This window comes from Suillus clintonianus (genome assembly GCF_016758775.1).
Source record: "Suillus clintonianus strain FC179 chromosome Unknown DEU56scaffold_39, whole genome shotgun sequence".
In the NCBI taxonomy this organism is placed as follows: Eukaryota; Fungi; Basidiomycota; class Agaricomycetes; order Boletales; family Suillaceae; genus Suillus; species Suillus clintonianus.
Window position 1 is genome coordinate 128,544 of NW_024539263.1, and position 25,020 is coordinate 153,563.

Consider the following 25,020-nt stretch of genomic DNA (forward strand, 5'->3'; position numbering starts at 1 on the left):
GTTCAACAGCGTTCAGCACCATAACGCGCAGCCGGGCGTTGAGGATAACAAGGTGAGTAGGGGTCATCCCGAGGATGGCCCCGCAGGTATGGGAGTTTTAGCACTAGCTAGTACTCTCGCCGCTCGGACGACTCTCGGAAGATGAAATAGTAAATGTGAGAGCGGAAGCAAAATTATGTAATCGTTGTGTGTAATACCAATTGGATGAAGGCTTAAAGTTAGGGACGCACAATGTAGGTCCAGGCTCCGCCTTTCTTTCTTTTCCCTCTCGACTGCGGCCCAACTTTACGCGTTTTGGTTATTCCCTGGCCAGCCGCCAGGTCAAAAACTATGCCTCAAATACCCCGAGGAAATGCTCGTCAGCCTGACTCCAGGGAGGCCCAAAAAGCCATGGACAAGGAGCAGAAGAGAAGCCGAGGTGCTATGTCCTGCGCTGAATGTAGAAGGTCGGTACTCCGTTTTCATCAAAATCTTCCTCTGACACCTTGCGGCTAGGCTCAAATTGAAATGTGACAAAACGGTTCCGTGCTCTTCGTGCAAACGCAGAGGCTGCTCGGCTATCTGTCCTAATGGTATGTGTACATGCCAATCTGCTATTAGATACCACTCATGCGGGCTGTGGTCGCCAGGCTCCCTTACGACTGGTCAAGGAACTCGGTAGGTTTCCTGCCAGCTATGTAGGTGACTGAAAATTTCATGCCAATCTTGTTCCTCGCTTCAGGTTTGTACTAGCAGATACAGAAAAATTGCATCAGAAGATCGCACAAATGAGCGACAGGATTCGTCAACTTGAAGATGCACTTGCTATTTTGGAAACCGGTCCTGGCGATCAACATCCTCTGTTGCATAGAGATCTCCTTGACATCAAATCAATCATAGATTTACACGCTGCTGTGGATGAGGAAACGTCGGCTAAATCCAAGCAGGAGGTTGATGACGACTCGCAATACATCGAATCTTTTGGGACGCTCGCCATACGGGACGATGGAGCTGCAACTTTTTATGGCCCATCGGCTGGATCGGAGGTGGGCATTGTCAACTTTATTTTGACCTTAGAACGACTGATGGCACCACAAAAACGTGTTTAGAGTCTGCTCATCGTAAGTTACGGGGGCCTTGTCCACAATACCGCTAGACTAATTTGTGCCACAGGGAGAGTCTGCCGTACCACCTACGACTAATTTTAGTCCAGGCGACAGATTGCGGTATAATGAACGTCTGCCTTCCAGTATCAAGCATCTGTCGAAGTCTTTCCCTCTGGCTCCGGTGTTTAATGACGAGGTCGATCTCAACTACCTCATTCAAAATCATCTACCTCCATGGCACCGAGCTCGCCACTTGAGTGAGCTGTATCTCCAGCAAGCACCATGGTTCTTTGGAGCGGTAACAAAGCGGCAACTGATGGAGGAGATTCTTCCTTTGTGGTACGCAGAGGCAGCAGATCTCATCTATCCGGGTTCTGTGGCACCACCAGCGACCGCAGAAAACGAGGCAAATGATGCTCTGAGCAAAGGTCCTCATGAACTCGCCTTGATGTTCGTGATCTTCTGCTTCGGGTCACTGACGGACTACAGATTGCCGCCTGCGCCAGACAACGAGGAAGCCGATATGTATTTCAAGCTTACGCGCGCTGCCCTAAACTTGGAGCCCGTACTTGACCGACCACCATCAGTAGCAACCATTCAGACGCTGGCTTTGCTCGCGATTTACCAGGGCCTTTGCAGTGGAGAAAACAGCATCGAGAGCACCTGGGGAATTTTTGGACTTGCAACGAAGTTGGCTCAGAGTGTAAGTTACTTACACTGGTTTCTTGTTTCTACATATCTTGACGCCGTGCTTATCTTTACATAGATTGGACTGCGTTAGTAATTCAATCATTTGATTACCGGTCAAAGTATCTCATCATCCACCGCCAGACCGTGATTGTGCTCGCTGGCAGCTACCTCCGCAAGAGGTACAAAAGCGCCGTGCGCTGTTCTGGGAGCTCTTCATCACAGACGGGTGGCAGGTAAATCTTGTTCCTGCTACTCTGTCAGTTATTACTCACTTCCACAGTCCTTGGCCACAGGTCGTCTCGCTACGTTTTATCTGCCCTTTGTAGACTGTGAACTGCCCAATGACCCCGATTCCACAGTGGATGAAGATGGAAGTGTTTTACTAAGTTGTAGGTACTATCTTCTTCTTTAAGTATGTTGGCCTTAAGATAACTACCTCAGTCCCGGCGTGGAAGGCTCGCTTTGGTTTCCATTGCATATCTGCAGTCATTCAACATGCACAAACGGCAAAAGTACCAAAATATTCTGTTGTCATCGAACTGGATCGCAAGATTCGCGACATGGAGCTTCCGAAATACGCTCAGCGACCTTCCAGAGAAGGCGCCGAACTTGGGGAAGCAATGAAGCATTACATGCCCCATAACTACCGGCACCTTAGTAAGTGACCCTAGCATAGTCCGACATCAAAGTAATTTCTGAGTTTGTTGCAGCCTTGCTATATATTCATCGATGCTTTTTTGCGGAAGCTGTATCGAACAACCCCACAAACCCCATGATCAGCCCATATGCTCCATCGTTCCTTGCAGGGTACCGCAGTGCCTGCGAGCTGATTAGCGGTCTTCGTAGGCAGTTCGACTTGTTCCCAGCACAGATCGCCCGCTTCTGGGTTCTATGGACCCACGCGTTTTCCTCGTCCGTAAGCACATCTTGCTGACATATCCATCCTGAATATTATGCTGATGGTCTACTAATACTCAGGTTTTGCTGTCTTCCGTCGTTACGCATGCATCCGGAAGCGGCTCCCGGTCCAAGATCACCACTGCAGCCTTGACCGAACTGCGGCGCGCTATCGATCTTTTCAAGGAAGCGTCTGTTTTCGGAGGTCGAGCTGGAAAATTCCTTGTACGTCAGCATTAGCATTGGCATACAGAACACTAGACAATGAATGCTGATGGCGACACATTGGCAGCCTATCCTTGAGAGGTTGTTGCAGAAAGCTGAGAAAGCATATAGTACTGCCACTCCTACTGTGACTCGACGAGATATTTTCTCGAACACTGGTCCAAAGAAGTCGAAGGATGAACTTTCGATTTTCAGTGGACAAATCAACAAGGTCGCTACGAAGGCCCCCATGCCACCGCCGTCAGGACGATCCAGCCATTCACCTCCAAACAGCATAAATCTGACTCAATCTCCCCCGGTGCAGGGAGAAGCTACTCCCCCGCAGGCATTTAGCAACATTCATCCATCGCTGCGCGAGCAGTGGAGCACTTTCGATGGCGATATCAATGCTCAGCTTTATAATGCTCAACGAGACGCGTATTACACTGAAGACGACGACTTCATGGTACCTGCGGCGTCTGTTGAGGAAAGAAGCGGAATGGCCAGTATGCAGGAGGGCACATCCCAAGCCCAGCCGGTCCAGCACCAGCTGCATCCAATTACCCAGCTGGCACAAGGATATCATGACCATTTTTCCGCCTCGTCGCATGGTTTTTCTCAGCCAGTCGAGGCACAGAAGTCTTATCAAAGCGAGAACCAGCGCCAGGAATCTATGTACTCGTCTGGAAGTCAAGGCCAACGCTATCAGCATGAGCCCCAGTACGCTCAGCCGCCGCCACAGTCTCATCATCACCAGCCTGGCAATACCCAGTACCATGCGGACCCTCATCAGCAACATCCCCGGCAACATCCCCAGCAACATCCCCAGCAACATCCCCAGCAACATCCCCAACAACATCCCCAGCAACATCCCCAACAACATCCCCAGCATCAGCATCAGCACCGTCGTCCCGATCCGCCACCACAGGAACACCAATATTATAGCCAGGAACAGCCTGGTCATTATACCCATGATCCATACATGCCATCATCGTCCTTCAGTACTGCGGACCCTCACGCTCCTGGTGACTACAACACAACACCTTCCCAACCATTTTGGGAATCTGCACAGCAGTCGTATCAGGCGCAGGGAAGCACTATGTATTACCAATCATCGTGCTATGACAACCAGTACCAAACCTCCCAACAACCCCCTGCACCCGGTGCAGAATACTCGTCGCTTACCCAACAGCACCATCTGCAAGAGACGTGGCAATCATTCAATGTTTACGTCGGTTCGCCAGGTCGGCCGACGTAGAGCATGCGTCTTCTCCACCCACTTGATCTATGCTTAGCGCTCTCACTTGGCCACTTTGCATTCTTTTCAGTTTCTTGTTACCCCCAGCACAATGTATCATTACTTCTCAAAACGTTGTGTATAAGCTATATCTGGCCCCATGTACCTAATAAATATAACATGTGTCCTCCGCAGCTCAATTACCGAAGGGGCACCCATAGACCTAGAGTCCCTGGCATAGGTATTTCCCCCTTGCAACTTGCGCTCTACAAAGTTCCATTTCCGTAGGTACGGCGAGAATCGAAGCCAGTAAAATCCCCGAGCTGTCAGCAAAACCAATAGAACCTATCTTAAACTCTCGCTCTTGCTTTGTGAGCTCAAGGTTGTGCGCCGAGGCTGGATCCGGTTGCTCTTGATTAATGCGATAGAACACGTTGACACTAGCGAGTAATCAATCAGATCACCAGTAATTGTCTGGATAAAAATAGGACTCACTATGCCAAACCGCCACAGATGCCTTCAATGCTGATGAGCACGAAAACGAGGAATATACTTCCTCCCGCACGATCTTCCGGAAGCAGCCCAACAGCGGATTCCATGACCAGTAAAAGCAGGATCACGAACTGAATGATAGCTGGAGCAGGGAGGAGATGGGCCGGAAGAGTTTTCAAGCCAAGAGATATGCTTGAACGAGAGAAAAAAAACCGTTGTTTGGTAAACTAGCTGTAAAAGGAACGTTATCAGAACGTGTTCAGGGATCACATCGGATGATCATGCGGACCTGCCAAAGTGGATAGTAGTCGCGGACAGAATGAATGATCTTGCTGATGAGGCCGTGCGACGGAACGGGGTATAATAAAGTTGGTGCGACACCCTGCATGTGTTCAGAAAGACTAGAAGCACAGAGATAGGGATAACGTACTTGGTTGATGGTATACTCAAACTAGGTTGTGCAAGTCAGAATGCAGGCTCTGCGCAGAACATCGGCTACTTACGGTATAAACGCAGACTAGTGATTAATTATGAGACATAGGAATCACGATTGATAAAGACTGCTCACATAGTGGAAGCATATACTTAAATAGCATCGGTTTGACTAGACGCCATTTATCCGCGGCTGATAAGCCAGCGGTAACCTTGGTCTCTACACGAGATTCTACGTCATCTTGAGCAGACAGATCATCATCAATCTCAGTCTCAAGGTCGTCAGCGGGAACAAGCGTGTATGATGCAGAAGATGACTGATGAATAAATGCTGCTGGACGAGGAAGCAAAAAAAAGTATGCCAGAGGAAGGGTGAATGGGAGAACCTGTGATGAAATATGAGCAATTGTTCTGGCCGCTATATCTATATTATTACCGCTGAGATGCCAACACCCGTACGGACACCCAGGCCCCTGAGTTCCCACCACATGAACGCTCCGACAATACCTGCAGCTCCAGTACCTGAGGCAAAGTACCTGTCAAGTGGGATCAACATGGAATAACCCAAAGCATAAGACAATGCGAACCCGACGCTTCGGCCTCCTGCGGAACGACTATATGTTGTCGAAAGTTGTAAAAAGGTCATTTCTCCCAGACCTATAATTTGAGGTTCATGTGAGAAAGAGGTGTGCTGGCGGATGTGTAAACCCACCCGACGAAAACGACGCAAGACATATTCCCAGCAGCCTCGAAAACAGGCTTTCGTGGAAGGCAACGACCTGTATCATGCGTGAATTGTGGATTTGCAAGGTAATTCCGGTGTCAACTTACCAGCATGCCTATAACGCTTAGTGTGCAGCAGCCGACAATGCGTCGGGCATAACGTATGCGACCTTTGAGAAAGTACGGCCACCCGAGCTTCGCGATTAAGGCTGGAGCAATATTACAAAAGGCAATGATGCCCTTGGGTGTTGATGGAGGGACGAGGTCGAGCGCAGCCGAAAGAATGATAACGTAGAGTACTTTACGATGATGAGAACAACCATTTGAAGAAACAAAAATGGCACACCATTGTTTATGAGTCCAAAGAGGAAGAAAGAAACTCCAAGCTTCAAAGACAATCGTTTCTTGCCTGCCGAACAAGCCAAATTATCAGTACGGGTTTCAATGTAAAGTGGTGTCATGAAGGTGATTCTAGCTCAGCCAAGCCTGAGGCGGAGGCTTCTTGTGACCATGCCGTCAAGTTGGAAAGCTTTTTGCTACAATCAAGCTCACACCACTTGCCATCCATATCAGACACTGACCTGTGCTTGGTATAACGGATCCACCTTCGGTATGAAGAGCGGCCGCGCTGCGTGGTTCAACTGACATCTCCGAGAGAGCACCGGCTTGCCAGTGGAAATTGTAGGCAGGAAAAGAGTTCTAGCGTATAGATTGAAGAAGTTCCAAAGCACCGTAAGGCTCAGATATCAATATCATGAAATACTGTGCGCTGACGACACTTGGTTAAGTAACACATGTTGCCTCGCTGCCTGAATCTCAGCTGACCCCTAAAAAGGGGGTCAGTGAGTAGCTCCTTCAAGTTTGACGCAGCGACCGTACTATCCTAGTTGGGAGGCCTGCCAACCGCCACGATAATCAAATAACTCGAAGTCACGATTTAATTATGGGCGACCAACCGCTTCCACCTTCCGGAACCCGGGGGTATCATGCAGTCAAGTGATCTAGTAGTAGGCTATCCGGTGCGTCTCACACCTATTTTCATCACTTCAATCATTCAAAACAGCGACGAATATCTTCCCTTAATGCTAGCCAAATTAAGGCGCTGGATGGTGGTATATCTGGCACGAACGCCATCGTCCACCAAATTTGCAAGCTCGCTCACATCCATCCTCGAATACTATGACCCTAGTCTTTGAGCACCGTTGGTGGCCGTCCATTGATTCGTGTCGCGTTTTCAGCTATTTGATGGATTTGTGGATGTTTAGTCGGGTGATGACCTGATCTAATCTGGTCTACGGTTTGGCAGTCGTCGCCTATGCTGGGGTGCTGTACGATTGGAGTGGGCAAGCTAGTACGAAAAACTGTCGATATCCTGGTATATCTAGTACTGTCATTCGGACAAAAGGTGCGTTCATGTCATGACCAGAGCAAGAATCTCACTATGAATCCTCTTATAGGCTGAATTGGTCTGGGTGAGGTCCCGCACCAGAAGAATGACAAGTTGAAATTAATCCGCATCAGAAGCAACGCTGGTCCCTCATGAATGCTTTCTATCTCAGTATAGGTCCCTTTGCCTACTGACGGTCCGCACTATTTCTTCCTTCAATTTTGGTTATTTGTCTCGAACGATATCAGCGGTATGCCGATCTGTCACTGGCCTCTGCATGCGACTATTGTTCATCATTTCTATTATTATAGAACACAACTTCCCTGGGAGCTCAGGTTTATATTGGGTTTCCTCAATGTTTCTCGGTCATGCTGGGGCAAATGTTTGTGCTAGGATTGCGTCTGATCGAGATATTCTCGAACGCTAAGGATCGGCGTTGATCCTTAACGTTCGAGAATATCACCCTCAGCTCGTGGACGACTCCGATGCAGCAAGCGCAACGAGTTTAATTGCTTTCCAAGAGTACGTGCATGTGTCAACTTGCAGTGGTGTGCGGCGAGGGATGATCTGTGTGATTAACACTTCTCAGGTACTCTGCCGCAGGGCGCAGGAGAATTCGTTTTTTGTTCAAAGGTAACTAAGTACAAGTAATAAAACTTCAGAACCAGCCTTTTACATAAACCGCTCTACTACTAGATGGCAGCCTACTTTGGCTTCGCCGTGTTGGGGCTCCATTACCATCCATCAAGCCGTGACGTTATGATATCATACAAGCAAGATAATAGGTTGTATCGCTCGGAGAACGAAATACAGTGCTTAAGATCGAACCAAACAATATTCATCATAATCATGATGGACCACCTAATCTCCACTATAGCTAACCTACTAATACGCACATATGACAGTCTATGTATGTCGGACCACCACCCGCTGGCATGACTAGTGGGCTTGTCATGCGGTGTCCGACGAGCCTCATAGGCCTAGCAAGGTCAAAAAAAAAGCTAATCGGGTCCTATTCAAGCGCCACACAGAGTCTGCGCTATCTAACGGGACTCACTGTTAATGGAGAAAGGGTTGGTCCCCAATGCGCGTCATGTTCCACCAGTGCACTACCGACGAATGTTCTCGACCTATTGACCTATTCATTATTCATACCGTGACAAACAGTCATACATGCTCTTCCGCCGGAGAGGAATACGCGCCGATCAGGTTGTACCGTACTACTCAGCACATTGAACTAGGCTAAACACAGTAATCCGGATCTCCACTTCCTGGTGACACAATGCAGGTGACCACTCATAAGTTATCATGGGGTCGGACAATTCCTGCCGGGGCAAAGTTAAACTTATCATTGAGACCCTATCTGACCAATTGAACATCTGACAGAGTTTTCACTGGCAGGTCGTGGTTCTTGAACCTTGGCAAGAACACTGTAAATAACGATTGCTTCTTCCAGTATCTTCCAGGGGCTCAATGAAGGGGTTGACACCATCTAGTCCCACACTCGCTCCTTGGGTTATCATATGCGCACGGCTTTTCTTGGTGCGCGGATGATCTTCGTTGCGCCCTGCGTTTAAAAGGGAGAATGGGGAATAGTACTCCTTCGATCCAATTGGAAGCACAAGTATTACAATGCCTAGTCTGACGATCCCACAAACTCCAAGATACGTCCCTGCCCCGCCTACCAAGGAGAACCGTGGGTGATATAAATGTGACATTTTATGATGCATCTAATCTTCCTCTCATACGCAGTCCAATATGCAGATCTTGCCGTCATCGACCTATCTAAAGCAGCGACCGCAGAAGGCCGTGCGGAACTGGCAGTTGAACTACGAGACGCTTTGATTACTCATGGGTTTTTCTATATTATCAACCACGGGTACACCCAAGCTCAGGTGAAATATGTCAAACATTGTTCCTCTCGCGTATTCTTACCTACGGAGCAGACGGAGGGGATGTTCGATATTGCAGATATTCCCATGTCCCAAGTACCTGAAGACGAGAAACGGGCATATGCTGGAGACAGCTTGAAGACTGGCATATTCCAAGGCTACAAACCGAGACAATACTGGGTAGACCGTTCGATGACACTTGCCGTTTACTGCTGTTAATTCCTCATGAACAGCACATCGATGCAGGTGTGCGTGACCAACAAGAGCACTATAACTGTTCGCGCACAATCACTTATAGCGGAGAAAGTCTGACATCCTTAGCTAGGCAACCGCCACGTCCATAGCTTGTTGCACCCACAAGCACTCAGACCATTCCTTCCCGATATCGATGCCTTCGTGCGCCATAATCACCACAACATTATCCACGAAATTTGCAGGCACGTCTTCATCCTTGGCTTCAGATCCTGAATCTGACTGCGCTTCTCAGGCTCATGGCGTTGAGCCTTGAACTTCCTGAAGACACGTTCGTTAAATTGCACGACTTTGATGCACCCGGAGGATCATATTGTACGACTTATTTCGTTTCTCAACCGTGTCCGAGGCTCTGATATGGCCGCTAGTGAGGTTTATGAAATAGTAAGCCTACGAAAATATGATACATGCCATTATATCTGACTTTCTCTTAGCTTCCCTAGGTCAGAAGAAGATGAAGTCCAGACAAAAAATGTCTGGATGAAAGGACACACAGGTCGCTCTACTTTTCTCAAAATGTTGCCTTGCTTACACCGTAGCAGACATAGGAAGTATCACTCTGCTTTGGAGTCAGCCTGTTGCTGCCTTGCAGATCCAAACGAAACAAGGCTGGCGCTGGGTCAAGCATATTGATAACGCTTTGGTGCGTATTTCCCCTGCGATAGACCTTCCATCTTACTTAAATCCTTTAGCTCGTCAATGTTGGTGACTCTATGGAGTTCCTCACGGGAGGCTTCTACAAGGGAACGATCCATCGAGTTGTGCAACCTCCGATCGATCAACGTGGCTACACGCGACTAAGCATGATATATTTCTCCTTCCTGAACGACGATGTCAAGCTGGTACCCATAACGGGCAGTCCAGTCCTTGAGAGGGTTGGGGTTGAGCGCAGATGTGAAGACGATGTAGCTCCTACCATGAAGGACTGGAGAGTTGCAAGAATAAGTGCATATGGAGCGGGCGGTCTGCAGAAGGGCAAAGAGCCTGGCATAGAGGAAGAGGTTTTGAATGGCATTGTTGTCAAGCATTACAACTAGTTATATTTGGAAATTGGACATCCTGCGCCCTTCAAACCAGGCCTCTGTACAACCTTACTTCTGCCTTAGGGGCTTTCGAAGCTAGGATTATCCCAAAGCGCATCAGTCAAAGTGTGCGCAATGTGCCCTGATAATGAGGTGATCAGCTGCTCCAACATTACGGTCCGGCGGTCATGCACATAAGAGCTCTGAGGCCTGAGGTTTATAAGGACGTATCGGAGGATCAAATATACAATCCCCCTCTGTCCTTGATCACAATGCCCAGTCTTACCTTGCCCTACGTGCCGCATTATGTTGCCGCACCTCCTACCAGAGAAACTTGTGGGTACCAAGTTATCTGCTGAACGCCATCGCTAAGGTGTGCATTGACAGTGGAGTACGCCGACCTTGCTATCATCGACATTTCGAAAGCCGACACCGAAGAAGGTCGGGCCGCGCTCGCAATTGAAGTAAGGGAGGCCCTCCTCAACCATGGGTTCTTCTATGTCGTGAATCATGGGTATTCGCAAGACCAAGTGAGGCATTTTCCTCATACCATATATCATGTGGCTCATTTATATCTTCTTGGCACCAGACAGGTCGCATATTTGACATCGCGGATCTACCCTTCTCGGCCGTCAGCGACAGCGAGAAGCAAATTTTCGCCGGAACAATGAAACAAACCGGGTCGTACCAGGGATATAAATTACGGAATTACTGGGTGCGTGGCGGTCGTGTCTCGCTCAACACATGAGCGTTTGGCTTACACAAGTCAATCGAATCCAGCATATCGATGGTGGAGTCCGCGACCAGATTGAGCACTATAACAGTGAGCAGAATACATTCGAGTTTGAGTTTCTTCATTGACTCGCCTGACATCCTTCTAGTCAATCGCGATGTGACCAAACGAGGACACCCAGAGACCCTCCGTCATCTGCTCCCAGAGATCAAGGAGTTCTGCAAACACAATCACTTCAACGTGTTGCATCCTATTCTGAGGTATATATATAGTACTGCTGCGCTTGAGGACGATCACCTGATGATAGGTTTTCTTTAAGGCTTATTGCACGCAGCCTCGAGCTACCCGAGGACACGCTGGTCAACAATCATGACTATGACGCCGTTGGCGAGACATATGGTACATACTTTTTGAAACATTCCAAATCGTTGCTGACTTATCCATCAGTCAGGTTCATGAAGTAGTAAGCGCTTCCTTGAATTTCCAGTCTTCTCAAGTTCATGTAGTTTAGTTACCCACGGACAGAGGAAGAAGAAACCAAAACAAAGAACGTTTGGCTGAAGGGACACACAGGTCGGTGACCTTAATCACGAAACAAAAACCTGTGCTCACCAGTGTCACCGCAAGACTTTGGAAGCATTACGATTCTATGGAGTCAACCTGTTGCCGCACTGCAAATTCTGACCCGTGAAGGCGAATGGCGCTGGATCCGTCATATAGAAAATGCAATCGTGGGTGGTCACGTTCTACGCCTCAACGCACAACATAATGAAGAGATTACAGGTTGTCAACGCAGGCGACGCATTGGACTTCCTTACCGGCGGGTACTACAAGGGCACAATCCATCGCGTTGTAAAGCCCCCAGAGGATCAGCGTGGCTATGCTCGCCTTGGAGTCTTCTACTTTACCATGCCCAACGACGATGTCAAGTTGGTGCCGATGGCCGAAAGTCCAGTCTTGCAAAGAGCGGGTATTCAGAGGCGTTGCGACGATAGCGAGGCACCAACGATGGAACAATGGAGGAAAGGGAGGACATCTGCCTATGGCCAATCAGAACTGGAGAATGGAAAGGAGAAAGGCGTGGAACAAGAGGTCATCAACGGGGTATTAGTCAAGCACTACAACTGAAGCTACAATGTAAATCCAGTGCGGCCGTGCCTGCACTGCCTGTTGGGTGCCGGAGAACATATGGATTCTGATGAACTGCATACGCACAGCATCCTGACCCTATCTGCGGTTACGTAGCAGCTGAAGTGCAAGCTCTTCCTCGTCTTCAAGGCTCTCGGAATCCTTTTTGGTTGAAGCTGAATGTCTACTCCGTTTGATTGGCGGCGGCGACAATGTGCCATCCACGTCATCGTCCGACGGCAGGTCAAATTCAGGGGATATATACCCATCATCATCAGAGGGTGCAAGTTCCGCAATAGCTCCCCCATGAGCATCATCGCGATCAACCTGAGGAGAACATTCTGAGCAGGATTTCGCAATGGAGGGACACAGAACTTACACCATTCTCTCGTTCCTTCCGCTTGCGCTTCTTTTCGCGTTTTTTGTCCTTAGCTTCCATTTTATCGACCACGTCCGCGCCTTTCAGCTTGGCCTTCTCCCCTTCCACAAAGGCCTTCCCAGCTTCCTTCGCCCCTTCGAGACCCCCTTTGTAGAATTCGGCAGGGTCCACCATTTCGTAAATTTCGTGAGGGTTTCCCTCGTCATCGAATATTAACTTCTGTCCCAGTTGGCCGAACTTAGCAACTGCACGTTTCGTTCTGGACAGCTTGAGTTTCCTCTTCGACAGGTTGTCTATCTCCGGGTTTGCGTCGGTGTCAGATAAGTCATGATTTGAGCGCTTGAGCGTGATAAAGTCTTCATTGTCATCAACCGCGTCGCCATGATCAATTAATTTCGAGTAGTGCGCAGAAAGAATATTTTGATTTTTGCGCTCGAACATTCGATCGTATTTCGTGCGCACGCCGGGCTGTAATGCCTGAGTTAGGAACGATGAAATGAATGCAATGCCACACACTTTAGTAGACATGGAAAGCTTTGAATCATCATCCTTGACCTTGGAATCTGGAGCAAGAGCAGCGTTAGTTAACGCATCGTCGTCGGACGACAAAGCAGCTTCTTCAGAATCATCTTCGTCATCAGAAGACCCTTGCTTGGCCTCCGCTTCAATCTCGGCCTGAATGGCCGCAACCGTTCGAGATGCGTTCTTTTGTTTCTTTACAAGTTCTCTGTTTAAAAACTTGATCTTTGGCGCGCCCGGCAGCCCAAGAGACTCGGCAAATTTCTCCACAGGAAGCTCATCGACTTTGAATATCGATTTATCCTTGTAAAGATGGACAGAACGAACGTATGACACAAAAGCCTGAACCTCCTGATGAGCAGCAAAATTCACCACGCAGACCTGGAGTAGAAACATACACGTTGTCCCAGATACTTGATCTCTGGATCTTGAAAAGAAAGGTTCTGGAGTTGGTTTTGTATATTCTGGGTTTTGCTAGGTCTAATCTTGATGTTGTCGATCTTGATACCTTTCTTTTCTAGTGCGGCTTTCATGCCCTCTTCCTCACTGGGCATGATGAGTAGCAAGCCGTTTCCGGAGCTTTCATAACGCGCCGTTCTGCCTACTCGGTGAATGTAGGTGTCAGCGTCCTCCGGACAATCGACCTGTACAACCCAATCGACCGAAGGAAAGTCCAAACCGCGTGCAGCTATGTCAGTAGCGAATAGCACTGCGTGTTGAGAAGATGTAAACCGAGTGTACATAGTTAATCTGGCAGATTGTTTCTGTTTCCCGTGCAGATGCAGAAGCGGCATTCCAGGATGCATCTTGCAGAAAGTCTCGAAAACGAAACGAACTTGCTTCCCAGTCGACAAAAAGACGAGGACCTTGGAGTTTAGGTGAGTTTTGATGAATGACCATAGGACATCAAGCTTCTTGTCCAATGTGCAGATAGAGTAGTACTGTGCAAGGGTGCTTGGAGTAGCCGACGAGCTGCTGGCTCCATCCACCCCAATGTGAACGGGGTCTTTGAGACTCAAGCGAGCTAATTGTGACACAGACTGGGTTTGTGTAGCTGAGAAAAGTAGAGTTTGGCGTGATTTCGGTAGGTGAGAGAGTAATGCGGATAACGTCTTGGAAAATCCCATGTCTAATATACGATCCGCTTCGTCAAGAACTTTGCAAGCATGGTTAATACTTGGCAACAAAGCGCGGTCCGGAACTTACTGAGAACTTGCAGGTTATCACACTCGAAGCCGAACGTTTGATCCATGTGCTGCAGCAGTCGACCCGGTGTGGCAACCAGAATATTCATTCGCGCGAGTCGCTCCCTCTCATCCTTGATGTTTTTTCCACCTATCACGAGCCCTGCAGAGAATGTGTGAAAAGCTCCGACGGAACGCAAGACGTCAAAAATTTGTACAGCCTTGGTCATGTAACCATCAAATGACTGAAAAACTAAGGATAGGTGGGACATACCAGTTCACGGGTCGGTGAAATTATTACCGCGCCTAGACCATCCTGGGGGCCCCATTTTCTCCTGTACAGTATCTCCAGCGTTGGAATGAGAAAAGCAAGAGTTTTTCCGCTACCAGTGCGAGCAGCTGCAAGTACATCTTTGCCCTTCAAAGAGACTGGTATACTAGTCGCTTGGATTTCTGTCATGTTGACAAAGAATGACTTTTTGAGTCCTGTGCGTGGAACACGTCATAATCAGTCGCGTTCAAAGAGATTTATATCACACCTTTTTTCGAGAAGTCGGAAATAGGAAGATCAGAAAAAGTTTGGATACCGTCTCGCGGCTCCTGACCCGCCCTTGAGATGACGTTGCATTCAACAGTGCAGAGACTTGAATAACTCACGAACTCCATTGCTGCACGTTCCAAAGCCTCAATCTGCTGCTTCTCTGAGAGCCTTTTGGCTTTCGCCAGTCGCAATCCGTGCTTTACATTCTTCCGTGGCTTTTTCAACTCCTTCAGTGTCGAAGATCCAGCTTGATCTACCATCTCGGTGACGATCGCAGTTGCCTCGCAGTTGCAGGAGACTGAGGAGTTGTGGCTAACGGCTCACCAGATCCGAGTCCTCGGTGACTGCATGTAATTACTGCAAACCGGAATTTGTGCTTACGTCAGTGATGTAGATTTAATTCAAATTCAAATGACCGCCAACTTCGAAGAAAGAAAATTAGAGCAAACACCCCCCTTAGCCTTAGGATGCGAGCAAGAAATAGAATGTAAGAATGCAATCAAGTGAGATAAATTCTGGGACGTGATCGATCGTGATCATGATCAACGAAGGGGTTAAATAAGTGCTGTGAGGAAGCTATACAATTTGTATCCAATGATGAGTGTCCTAGCTGTGAGATGGAGGATCCAGATGCAAATGATTAATGCACAAGAAAAGTGATGATAGAACAACCAGTGTAAAGCAGAGTTCCGGAACTCCTAGTGAAGTGGGTAGAAGAAAATGTAGAGGAAGGCCAATACAGACGAGTATCGATACTTACTGTCCGTTTCTATGCTACGCGGTACGCCAGTTTGCTGGTCTTCCCTAATTGACCAAGGGATGGAGTAGAAGCAGAAGTTGCGATGGTTGTGATTGTGGCGCCGCCATTGGTCGTTCCGACAGGCACTGGGGGTGGTTTTCTTCTCTTAGGTGGAGCAGGTGCAGGCCTTCGAACCTTGTGATTGACAGATGTGACTGAAGGAAGGTTCAAAGAATTAGATGAAGTCGGTCTGGTTTGCTGCACGAGAACACCCTTCTCTGGATGAAGTGTAACATTGACATCATCAACAGAACTAGCTTTCTCTCGTCGTCTGGGTGCAGTAGTGGTTGCAGCCGCCAAACTCGTAGTGCTGTCTGTGCTAGAACGCATATACGTGTTTTTGACCGATCGTGGAGAGGGTAGTCGCGGAGATGTGGGAGTGTGCATGCTTTCAACGCTTCTACTGTGCTTTAGGGCCTTCGGCTTCAAGTTCAGCGCCTTGGAAGCGGAGTCATGCTCCACGTCTGGCGAAGTTGGTGCTCGCGAGGACACAGTGCCTTGCGTCGTGGACGCAATGATGTCGTGACTTGGGCTATTGTGCCGAAAATCCCCTTGACGCTTGAGTGCATCTTTATCGTGCGTTGTCTTTCGTAGTTGCACACACCATTCCCCTCCAAGACATCGTTCGACCAAACGTTTCGTTGTGGGATTGATGTCTCGGATATTGCCATTTTGAATCAGAGATTCGAGGGCAAGAACAATTTGCGGACGTTTATATGGTACGTTTCGCATTTGCGTCTTTGTGAGTAGTGGATGCAGGACGCGAAGATAGGTATGTCGAAGCTGTGAGGAATATATTCAGACCGCTTCCGTGTGCGGCGCTGCAAGACTCACAGATTCACTCTCCTCATCAAGGTCAACCAGTTCGCGTAAGAAAACATCCACAAGGACACGGAGATCGTTTGTGTAAAAATATTCTGATGTTGCTTTGTTGGTGAAAAGAATGTAAAGAAGCTTGAGCACCAGAAGTTGCATACACAGGTCTTCAGCAGATCGCGCTATCAAAAGAAACTTCAGTCAGTGACTCATCAATGCCTTTAGTTACTCACAAGCACGATTGAGCATGAATATCATGTTTTCACCAAAAGTCTTGCTAGATCCGAGACGAGATATCAGGACGGTAAGCACTCGATTATGCAACTCGGGCTCCTTGGCTCCAGGCTGTTGGTTATTGCTTAAAGAGGCTACCATGAACTGCTCGTTCAATGCGACCTGACAAGGAGGTTAGGTGCAACCTTCATAGAAATTTTGCGCTCTCACGATCAATTTGATTACGGAATAATTCAGAGTTTCATCGGGCATAAATCGAGTCTGCTCCACAAGCTCAAACAAACTGTCGAGAAACTGATCGTTGAAAACACCTGTGCAGGGTGTTGGTCAATAAGTGCATCATCGTTGAAGCAAGAGAGCCACATACTCAAGTCATGTAGGGACAGTTTCTGAACCCGACAAAATTCATAGAGTAGCCTCACACCCAGACTCCTTAGCTTGGCCTCTATGGGTATGTGGCCAACCACCATGCTGGAACGTGAACCGGAACCACTTGATATGGAGGGTGCCCCAATATAGACGTCCTCTGTATCTGGATTTATTTCCACCAAAACGTGATCCATGAGAAGAGGTATTAGTGGTTGCCAATGCTTATGGGAGCGAATAAAGTTCGATTGACGACGACCGTAGAATAATAGTATGCTGTATAGAATGAGTTGTGAGTGCGGATCTGTTTTCTATAAGCCAGCTTCAGCGCAGGAGGAGTGGTATAAGGAGTTTTGCGCACAGACTCGACATCTTCGATGGCCAACTCGCACATCCGTTCAGAGTGAAACGCGAACAACTCGGAGTCGAGCAGAAGACTGCATGCATGTTCCAGTTGCATTGGACTTTGAAGGAACTGTTCTATAATCAGACATAATGTGTTTTAACATATGACGGAGAGGTTATGCAATTGTGGCGAAGCTGACCGTGGTAAGAAGCACAGAGGGACACAAACCTCCTGAGTGCAGTGTCTAACATGGATAACGTGACAGATCCGTCGCTGGGAACTCGAAGGACATCATCAAGCTCTAGAAGTCACAGATGCAGCCGCGATTATAAGTTCGAGCGTTCTCCCTATGTCCCAAGGAGACGTTTAAAACATGTGATACAACGTACCTGACCAAAACTGTTGAGCATTCTCTATAAGATAGACAATTCCAAAGTCATCTTCAGCAAGCATGTTGACTTTTGATCCGGATGTCTGTACAAGCATGATTCTAACCGCCGTACGGGCGAAAGAAAAAGCGGGTAGGAAGTGCACTGGAATGCCAGATCAGAGTTTTTGCAGTTTTGAAGACCTTGATGAGTCTGAAATCAAAATTTGCAGTTCGAACGGCATCCACTACTCTTCGCAAAAATTCTAAGCTGGGCTGAGCGCTGAGCAGCTTAATGAATGGCGAGCAGGCTGCAGCAAGGCTACAGGACGGTGGAGATCGTGGGGCAACCCGCTTTAACCATCACAGCCGTAGATTGGTTTCGGGGTCTTCGCGGCGTGACCCGCTAGTATGGCAGTTAGGCCCAAGGAGGTTTCAGGCCGCCACACCGGGCCACAGCCTACAGGTAAGTGCAAGTAAGCGTCGACTGTTGAATTCTGACTGGTACTCAAGCAACGCATCCAGAGCTTGACAAACCTAGCTCATCTAGGTGGTTTCGTATGCCTTCCATTGCCTCCCATCACTCGTGGCAAACGAAGCCAAGTGTCAATGAAATATACCCACAAACTCTCTCGGGCCGGTCACCCTTTAAGCATCTGTTCATTGGATATCGTTCAAGTTCCTGCCCCTCGACCTTCAACGTCTGATCTGTTAGATCCTGAAAGACCTCATCGAGCTGCCCCGGGCAGGCACAGGACTCTGACCGCGCAACTATCACGTTCATCCTGGTATTTTTGGTACGCGTACATATTATTTTTGGTCATTACTTCGTGCCCTATCAAGTGTTTTTGCTGCGCGTGTCTTACTGAGCTGAGCATACAAGTTGACAGGTTTCCTTGGTCTCGGTGGCCGTCGCTTATATGGCTTTGCCCGTTTGGCTTACCCAGTTTCATGGGCAGCGTTTGCTATGCCCCCCTACACTGAGCGGCCACTCGATTTACTCGCGATCGTGACCGCGTTTTCTAAGATAAATAATATTCTTGATGAGTTGCTTCCCATTATGTATGAAAGCCACTCAAGCCACCCGCCACAGCCTTGTGGAAGAAGCTTGTGGATTGGCGTAGGCAATTCATTTTTGCCACCGTTATCTGTCCCAAGATAATCTCCGCCAACAAATGGCTAGCAGTGGATTGGATGGCATGGCGCATGCTCCTTAAGACCTCGGTCTCCAGGCGCGGAAGACGTCAGGACCTGTCAGAACTGACTATAGAACACTTAGAAGCACTATAGAGTTATGATTGCTGGACAACAAACTTGAAGTAACTGACATACGCGGAAAAAAAATTGACATGACTATATACACGAATGACTGCATGTATGTTGTATGCATTACATGTGATTGCCGCTGCGCGGCTTATCTTCCGAGATGAAAAGGTAATTGTATTCTACGCAATATACCCATGTGTAATCTGGTCAAATTATTTTCCACTTGTTCTGTAAAGAGGACCTGCGAGGTCGGATAGTATGTAAGGCGGAGGCGCGAGGGGATACTTCCACTGCTGATCACGATGCAAACTTCGAGATATCGCAAGCGTTGTGCTGCCGCCTGCGGTATTAGGTATCATCAAAGGAAATTTTAATTCAACGAGTGTGCAAATTGCAACTGAAACAGTTGGATGAGGCCTTGTATGTGATGTGAAAAAGAAATTATATGTTGTGGATAGGTATTCCATGAAAAATCCCACAAAATAGGCAACGTACTAATCTAGCGGATCATCCAAACAGTATGAGAGATATCATAAGACCACCAAAATCGACAGGGAAATGATAATGTCATATAGACGATCTTTCCACCGCTACAACCAACCCGTAGGCGGCAGCGGCAGCGAATCCGCCAACAGCCATCGTACTGACTGCTCCCCAAATGTACCCCCAGATACTCCTCGCTGCCCCCGTGACTCGAGCTTTGACGGCACCAAATATGAGAAGAACTATCCCAGTAATTATGCAAGAAATTTGCAGTGCTTCAAGCGCTCGAGGAATGAAGAAATATGGGAGAAGCGGGATAATACCGCCCAAGAGGTATCCCATGCCGATAGTGAACGCGGAAATGTATAGTCGGCGAGTCGGAACTTCCTCTGAACAAGTAAAAGGTAATGTCAATCAGAACAACTTCAAACGCCAGGATAAAAAAAAATACACATACCCAACCCCTCTCCAAATTTCAGTAAGAATGGTGTCAGTCCAGACTCGCTCTTCATCCCCCGTGATGGTTTCTCCTCATCGGAAGGTGCGGGTCTACGTTCTTCAAACCCAGGCTCTTCCTCTACTTTCCGCAGGCAATTCGTGACAGCCTGGGAAGTAGATTCGTCGACACCGACGGGACCCAAAACAGCATGTACCTCCCTCTCCATTTCCCCGACGCAACTCCGCATCACCCGTGAGTAGGTGTGGCGCTGCAAGAATCGATAATGGTCCCGCTCAGCCTGGGACGCAAGGAAGCCACCTATTCCCATCGATATAGCGCCGGCAATGAGTTCTGCAAGGCCGCCGACAACGACTATTCTTGAAGTCCCTAGGCCAGACAGACCAGCTGTCAAGGCGAAGGGAACTGTTAGGCCATCCGACAATCCAATAATGCTATAGAAGGCGCACCAAACATGTCAATAACTTGCTAGGAAAGGGCAGAAAGAAGGCCACAAGGAAAACTCACACGTCGCGGATAACATCAGGATCTATCAGGATTCTATCGTCTTCGTCCTTGAGCTCCTTGCAACAAACACCATCCTGGCGGCCATGTCTATCACATTTTTCGACAAGTGGTGGAGTTAAGGTTCCGTTAGACTCCAGTGACCACACTGGTGGCGGTCTGTTGACTGAACCGCTAGCCATAGCATCTCTACTAGGTAGGGGAACCGCAGTTGTGGTAGTGCTGGTGGAGTCCGGGTGAGATACAGTCATGGCGGGTTAATGGGGGATGGGTGGCCAACGAAGACTAAAGAATTTATGGGAGCGAGGGAACTTATATATAACATGACGGGCACGAAGGAACCAATGATTAGAAATTAGAAAAAGGCTGGAATCGCACTGGACAAAGGCTGAAGTCATCCGTTAGCACAAACGCTAACCGTTAGTTGCCGGTGGCGTTGGCCAATGAAATCGTAGCTATTTGGCACTCGATGTCTGCCAGCTGCCTGCCAGCCAACGTCAACGTTTGATCATGATACCATGATGCACAATCGAAATAGAGCCTACCAGAACGACTAGTTCCTACGACGTATCAGTACATTGATATATCCAAAACTCGAGAGTTCACTGCAAGCACACCAGTGTCGAATTCGGCCCACACAAAAGGTCCGAAAATTCATGATTCTTTTAGTGAGTCGCTTTAATCGGCACCCACATACATATTGCAAAGTCTATTGCATTACTTTCCTCTGAGTGGTGAAAACGTCACGCCTAATCTACAATGCCAGAAACCACTCCATTTGGAATAGCTCAAAGCTAACGACTTATTTTAAGGTGCCGTTTACTTAGTTTTCCACCAATCGCAACACCTGTATATCGAAGCAATTGTAATCCGGGGGCAGCCAATCGCTAGCTTACTAAGCATTTCTTCAGAAGGGCCTCTGGTTGGACGGGCGATCCACGATCCTCCGCGATCTGCTGCGAGAAGTTCACGCACATATATAAATTGTGTGCACACAAGGCACTGTCTACCACTTTCTAAGAATCCTTCCATGAACTCTAAGTTTACCTTGCTGCACTGCGTGTCTCCTGCGGGGTAGCCGCTGAATTTATCCCGTTCAAGTTGATCACCCCGAGGATTTTACTGCCCTATCTCACTCATGGGACGGATCGTCCAAAGGTCTCGCTGCAGAAATAGAGTAGATCTGTGCAACTGGTCTGACACCTACTCGAGATAAGCAGCCTTGAGTGCGACTGTGCTTTATGCACAAGTGAATTATGTTTCCTTCTGTCGTCTACATTGTGTTGATTATCTTTATGAGTTTTTTCCCAAGTTAGCGGTCAGCTCACAGATTGTCATCCTCTTGGCGTCTCAATGCACCGCAGCAGAGTGCCGTTCCGCTCCTGTGTGTGCGAGAATTTCTTGCGGATCTATATCACAGGACTACTCATTCGGTCTCGCGGAGAATAAATATGTGGAGCGCCAAACATGTATACATGCTCCGCGCTCACAGAACTTGATGCTATTAGCGGGGCAGCCCCTCGCGAAGTTCACAGGATTTGACAGCGAACGTATCTGAAATAAGATGAGCTCTCGGTTGGCAAAATCCTAAACTTCTGATACTTCCAATTTAGCTGGATGCTCACACATTTGGTGCCTCGGAAGTCTTCAAGGGCGTCCCTGTGGAAAGAGCACGGGTTTAGGAGTGAGAGATCACATTTGAATTAAGCAGGGTTTTCAACAGTCGCGGACATGTATGTTCTCCCGCGTGACATCAGAGACAAATTCCTTCATGAAATTTCGTTAATTTCTGCCCAGGGGACTTGACAAACATGGAGACTTTCCTGGTGTACAACTGCGGTCAGCATCATCATGACTGGTAGTCAGATCCCAGCCAAAATGGATCTCCTCGGAGCTGGCCCCTGAGACTCCGAGTAGGTATGAGCAGTATGGTGGTCGAAAAGGAGAAAAATGCTACACGGTGAAGACATGCGAGAAGGTACAGTTGTGCCTCGCTGATGTGACGGAAATGCCGACCTAGGTCGACATCGCCTCCGAGGGCCCGGTACCAATATTGTTAGTTGTTGTTTGCTGGGCTTTTCGTGCGGACGACCAACATAAATATCCCTGCCATGTGCGCCAACATGATTTTGTCAATTCAAGGCATGGAAAAGAGCCTGAGAGAACTCGAAGGAGTGGGACCGGAGCGATACGCACTCGTCCTCTCCAACCGACACACGACCTTGTGTTCTTTCTCGTTAAACGTGTTACTAAATGGACGCAAATCAGGACTCCGGGTTATAAGAACAAAGACCTGCATTCATGTTAAATTTCCTGGCGCGAGTTGGGAAACCTCGCGTTCAGAGCTGTTATTATCCTTTCGACCGGCTATCATGAGTTTGTCCGCCGCTTCTTATCATCTGATGGCTCTCGGCGAGGTAATACTGATATTTATGGGCACCGCGACGCATGTCGGAAAGATGGATATATGTGATAGAAGTTGGGCTAAAATCATCGAAATTTGACTCGGAAAGGTATAGACAAAGCAAGAACGATTGCAGACCCGTAGTACCTTGAGACGACTTGAGGGACAAGTTCGACAACATGTTCCATTCGCCTGATGCAATGTAGCATTGCGTTATCATTTTGGCCAGCAGGAACAACACTGATGTGATAGGTAGAAGTGACTGTTGGAAGGGTTAGCGACATGATCGGTATACCAATAGTGGTTAGCTACTCGGTAACCTCCATTCTGTTAGTAGCGCAACTTGCATTCTTAATACAGGTCCGACTAGGGAAATAATGACTGTTAGTGCAGCAGGAACAACTACAGCATGTAGTTTATTCGCCGGATGTTTGCAAATACAATGTTCCATTAGCTTGAGAATGATATATTGGTAGACTGAAGATAAAGAGCAAGTACTCACTGTGACATTTGTCTATCTAGGACAGAGGACAATCGAATGGACTCGGAGCTGCATCCATTAGATTTAGGTTTGAACTCGCTGCAGGAAGAGCTTTAAACTGACAGGTCCAATCTGATACACTTGCCGCGTAAAACGACAGAGCTCGGGAGATAATCGCCTGAGTGTGCTCGGGCTGTCCTACAAGGCGAACGCTCGCGAGAGCGTCGGACGTGATAAATCGTCCTTGAATGATTTCTCCCCTGTACGGCCAGTCATTTATTTGTAATAAGTAGCTGTGCACTTCAGTTGTGTTTTCAACCTCCGTTTGGCCTTTGCCTAGCTCAAGTCGGCAACGCCCGACCCGCTGCAGTTGCCTCTCAAAGTCAGTCCCATTTCTCGCTTTTGGTCGCTTTGTATAGCTAGCTACCTAGCTAGTCAGCAGATGGCCCGATACCTGTCCTCGTTACTTGTACCATGCACCCGTACGATGGAGTTTTTTGAGAATTATGTGCACTGGCGCGGTCGCTGCCAGATCGGCCCAGTTCCTCGACCAAGTTGCGCCCATGGAAGCCTGAGATAGTTGGCAGGCTAACCGTTTAGCACGTATCGTCATATAGGTCTAGCCCCCAGTAGCTGACCCAATATAACATATTTTGACAGTCGATATCCTTCATAGGTCAAATTATTTCCGCCTGCACCGAACCAAGTTTTCCAACAAAAATCTTGTCCAACACCTACCCACTGGCACTGATGAGATCCATCTGGGTAGTCTCGAAACCACATACTTGCAACCCAGAGACAGTCGTTCCTTCCATTGATGATGAGTAGTTCATGTTCGTCATGAGTCCCATTTTATGCTTCAGTGTTGTTTCACCATGGGCATGAAGACCTCGCTGCAACTAGTAAGGGAACTTGGAGGTCACGGTGTAGGAAGGCGTGTATGTTGTGAAGGCTTCCTTCCCCCTTTTCATTATGCCTCCACCGGTTTCATGTCGTACACCTAAACATAGGCCGCACACTAACTTTGACATTATGCCATGATGGTGGCAGTGGCAGTGCGGTAGTAGTATGGGAGTGCCACCAAATTGGTAACATTCATCGCATCAATGATTCATCATCCCGGTCATATGATCATATCGATTACAGAGGCATGCGATGCCAGAGAATGGCAGGCGATATCGATTCACAGCCGTGTCTGATCTGCGTTGCCAACGGAATAGCTACTAGTAGGAGCTACTAGGCGTTCCTGCTCAGGCGCCTCTAGGAAGTTGGTCTACTCGAGCGTGCGTGAAGTGTAGATTGGCATTAAAAGAATGTACGTGCATTCTATACTGAGACTCCGCTCATACCTATAAATTGAGTATTGACCCGTGCTTCATCTGCTCCAGCGTATCATTGACCCCTGCGGCCTTGAATGATATCCGCGCAACACGCGCTGACATATGCAGCGGGCGGTGATCGTGAGTTTCCGACACTTCAACGGATTTGAGTCCGATCGCAGTGTGACAGACATTGCGGCTCCAGGACGGCAACAAGCCGATGTTATAGCGCTTGGGACCCTAATCCTTGGCTCCATCGATACCCGCCATAGGTTTTGCACTAAGCGTGGCGGTATTCGTCTTGGCGCATTCAGCTCAAATAACGCTAGTCTCAAGATGGTGCAACCATTGTCAAATTGCTACGCACGCCAACGTGCTATA

At 48.2% G+C, this 25,020-nt stretch overlaps 8 protein-coding genes across 8 annotated transcripts; 4 read left to right on the plus strand and 4 right to left on the minus strand.

Moving 5' to 3' along the window:
• Positions 1-226: 226 nt before the first annotated feature.
• DEU56DRAFT_805927 (fungal-specific transcription factor domain-containing protein) lies at positions 227-4,213 on the plus strand. The gene is made up of 13 exons (XM_041353316.1): positions 227-446; positions 496-572; positions 630-657; positions 722-1,025; positions 1,089-1,100; positions 1,153-1,788; positions 1,852-1,861; positions 1,917-2,008; positions 2,056-2,164; positions 2,217-2,432; positions 2,486-2,691; positions 2,754-2,897; positions 2,965-4,213. Exons 1-13 carry the CDS (start codon positions 331-333, stop codon positions 4,132-4,134), a joined length of 3,120 nt encoding a protein of 1,039 aa, XP_041208063.1. The 5' UTR covers positions 227-330; the 3' UTR covers positions 4,135-4,213.
• Positions 4,214-6,535, minus strand: DEU56DRAFT_805931 (batten's disease protein Cln3). Its single transcript, XM_041353317.1, has 11 exons — positions 6,342-6,535; positions 6,107-6,289; positions 5,869-6,059; positions 5,750-5,816; positions 5,625-5,694; positions 5,474-5,573; positions 5,154-5,423; positions 5,036-5,056; positions 4,895-4,987; positions 4,609-4,832; positions 4,214-4,553 (listed from the first exon to the last, which is right to left on the minus strand). The coding sequence occupies exons 2-11, from the start codon at positions 6,219-6,221 to the stop codon at positions 4,337-4,339; spliced, it is 1,368 nt and encodes a 455-aa protein (XP_041208064.1). The 5' UTR covers positions 6,222-6,289; positions 6,342-6,535; the 3' UTR covers positions 4,214-4,336.
• A 2,145-nt stretch (positions 6,536-8,680) lies between these two features.
• Positions 8,681-10,361, plus strand: DEU56DRAFT_363464 (Clavaminate synthase-like protein). The gene is made up of 10 exons (XM_041345865.1): positions 8,681-8,843; positions 8,900-9,042; positions 9,094-9,219; positions 9,273-9,315; positions 9,365-9,476; positions 9,527-9,606; positions 9,660-9,675; positions 9,726-9,787; positions 9,834-9,934; positions 9,984-10,361. Exons 1-10 carry the CDS (start codon positions 8,780-8,782, stop codon positions 10,326-10,328), a joined length of 1,092 nt encoding a protein of 363 aa, XP_041208065.1. The 5' UTR covers positions 8,681-8,779; the 3' UTR covers positions 10,329-10,361.
• A 224-nt stretch (positions 10,362-10,585) lies between these two features.
• DEU56DRAFT_913091 (uncharacterized protein) lies at positions 10,586-12,174 on the plus strand (the record flags this gene model as incomplete). Its single annotated transcript, XM_041357487.1, has 10 exons — positions 10,586-10,649; positions 10,701-10,843; positions 10,903-11,028; positions 11,094-11,136; positions 11,195-11,306; positions 11,366-11,445; positions 11,494-11,506; positions 11,558-11,619; positions 11,674-11,777; positions 11,830-12,174. 10 exons carry the CDS (start codon positions 10,586-10,588, stop codon positions 12,172-12,174), a joined length of 1,092 nt encoding a protein of 363 aa, XP_041208066.1.
• A 49-nt stretch (positions 12,175-12,223) lies between these two features.
• On the minus strand, positions 12,224-15,162 carry DEU56DRAFT_363630 (P-loop containing nucleoside triphosphate hydrolase protein). Its single transcript, XM_041345867.1, has 8 exons — positions 14,914-15,162; positions 14,796-14,856; positions 14,531-14,742; positions 14,279-14,477; positions 13,471-14,228; positions 13,070-13,414; positions 12,554-13,021; positions 12,224-12,501 (listed from the first exon to the last, which is right to left on the minus strand). The coding sequence occupies exons 1-8, from the start codon at positions 15,055-15,057 to the stop codon at positions 12,274-12,276; spliced, it is 2,415 nt and encodes an 804-aa protein (XP_041208067.1). The 5' UTR covers positions 15,058-15,162; the 3' UTR covers positions 12,224-12,273.
• A 1-nt stretch (position 15,163) lies between these two features.
• Positions 15,164-17,934, minus strand: DEU56DRAFT_363556 (uncharacterized protein). Its single transcript, XM_041345866.1, has 8 exons — positions 17,748-17,934; positions 17,558-17,659; positions 17,374-17,492; positions 17,014-17,323; positions 16,857-16,957; positions 16,646-16,808; positions 16,431-16,594; positions 15,164-16,379 (listed from the first exon to the last, which is right to left on the minus strand). The coding sequence occupies exons 1-8, from the start codon at positions 17,842-17,844 to the stop codon at positions 15,567-15,569; spliced, it is 1,869 nt and encodes a 622-aa protein (XP_041208068.1). The 5' UTR covers positions 17,845-17,934; the 3' UTR covers positions 15,164-15,566.
• Positions 17,935-18,167: 233 nt separating this feature from the next.
• Positions 18,168-19,088, plus strand: DEU56DRAFT_805965 (uncharacterized protein). Its single transcript, XM_041353318.1, has 2 exons — positions 18,168-18,191; positions 18,251-19,088. Exon 2 carries the CDS (start codon positions 18,335-18,337, stop codon positions 18,707-18,709), a length of 375 nt encoding a protein of 124 aa, XP_041208069.1. The 5' UTR covers positions 18,168-18,191; positions 18,251-18,334; the 3' UTR covers positions 18,710-19,088.
• A 257-nt stretch (positions 19,089-19,345) lies between these two features.
• On the minus strand, positions 19,346-21,019 carry DEU56DRAFT_901637 (VIT family-domain-containing protein). The gene is made up of 4 exons (XM_041356558.1): positions 20,981-21,019; positions 20,439-20,919; positions 19,932-20,365; positions 19,346-19,863 (listed from the first exon to the last, which is right to left on the minus strand). The coding sequence occupies exons 2-4, from the start codon at positions 20,684-20,686 to the stop codon at positions 19,559-19,561; spliced, it is 987 nt and encodes a 328-aa protein (XP_041208070.1). The 5' UTR covers positions 20,687-20,919; positions 20,981-21,019; the 3' UTR covers positions 19,346-19,558.
• Positions 21,020-25,020: the final 4,001 nt, after the last annotated feature.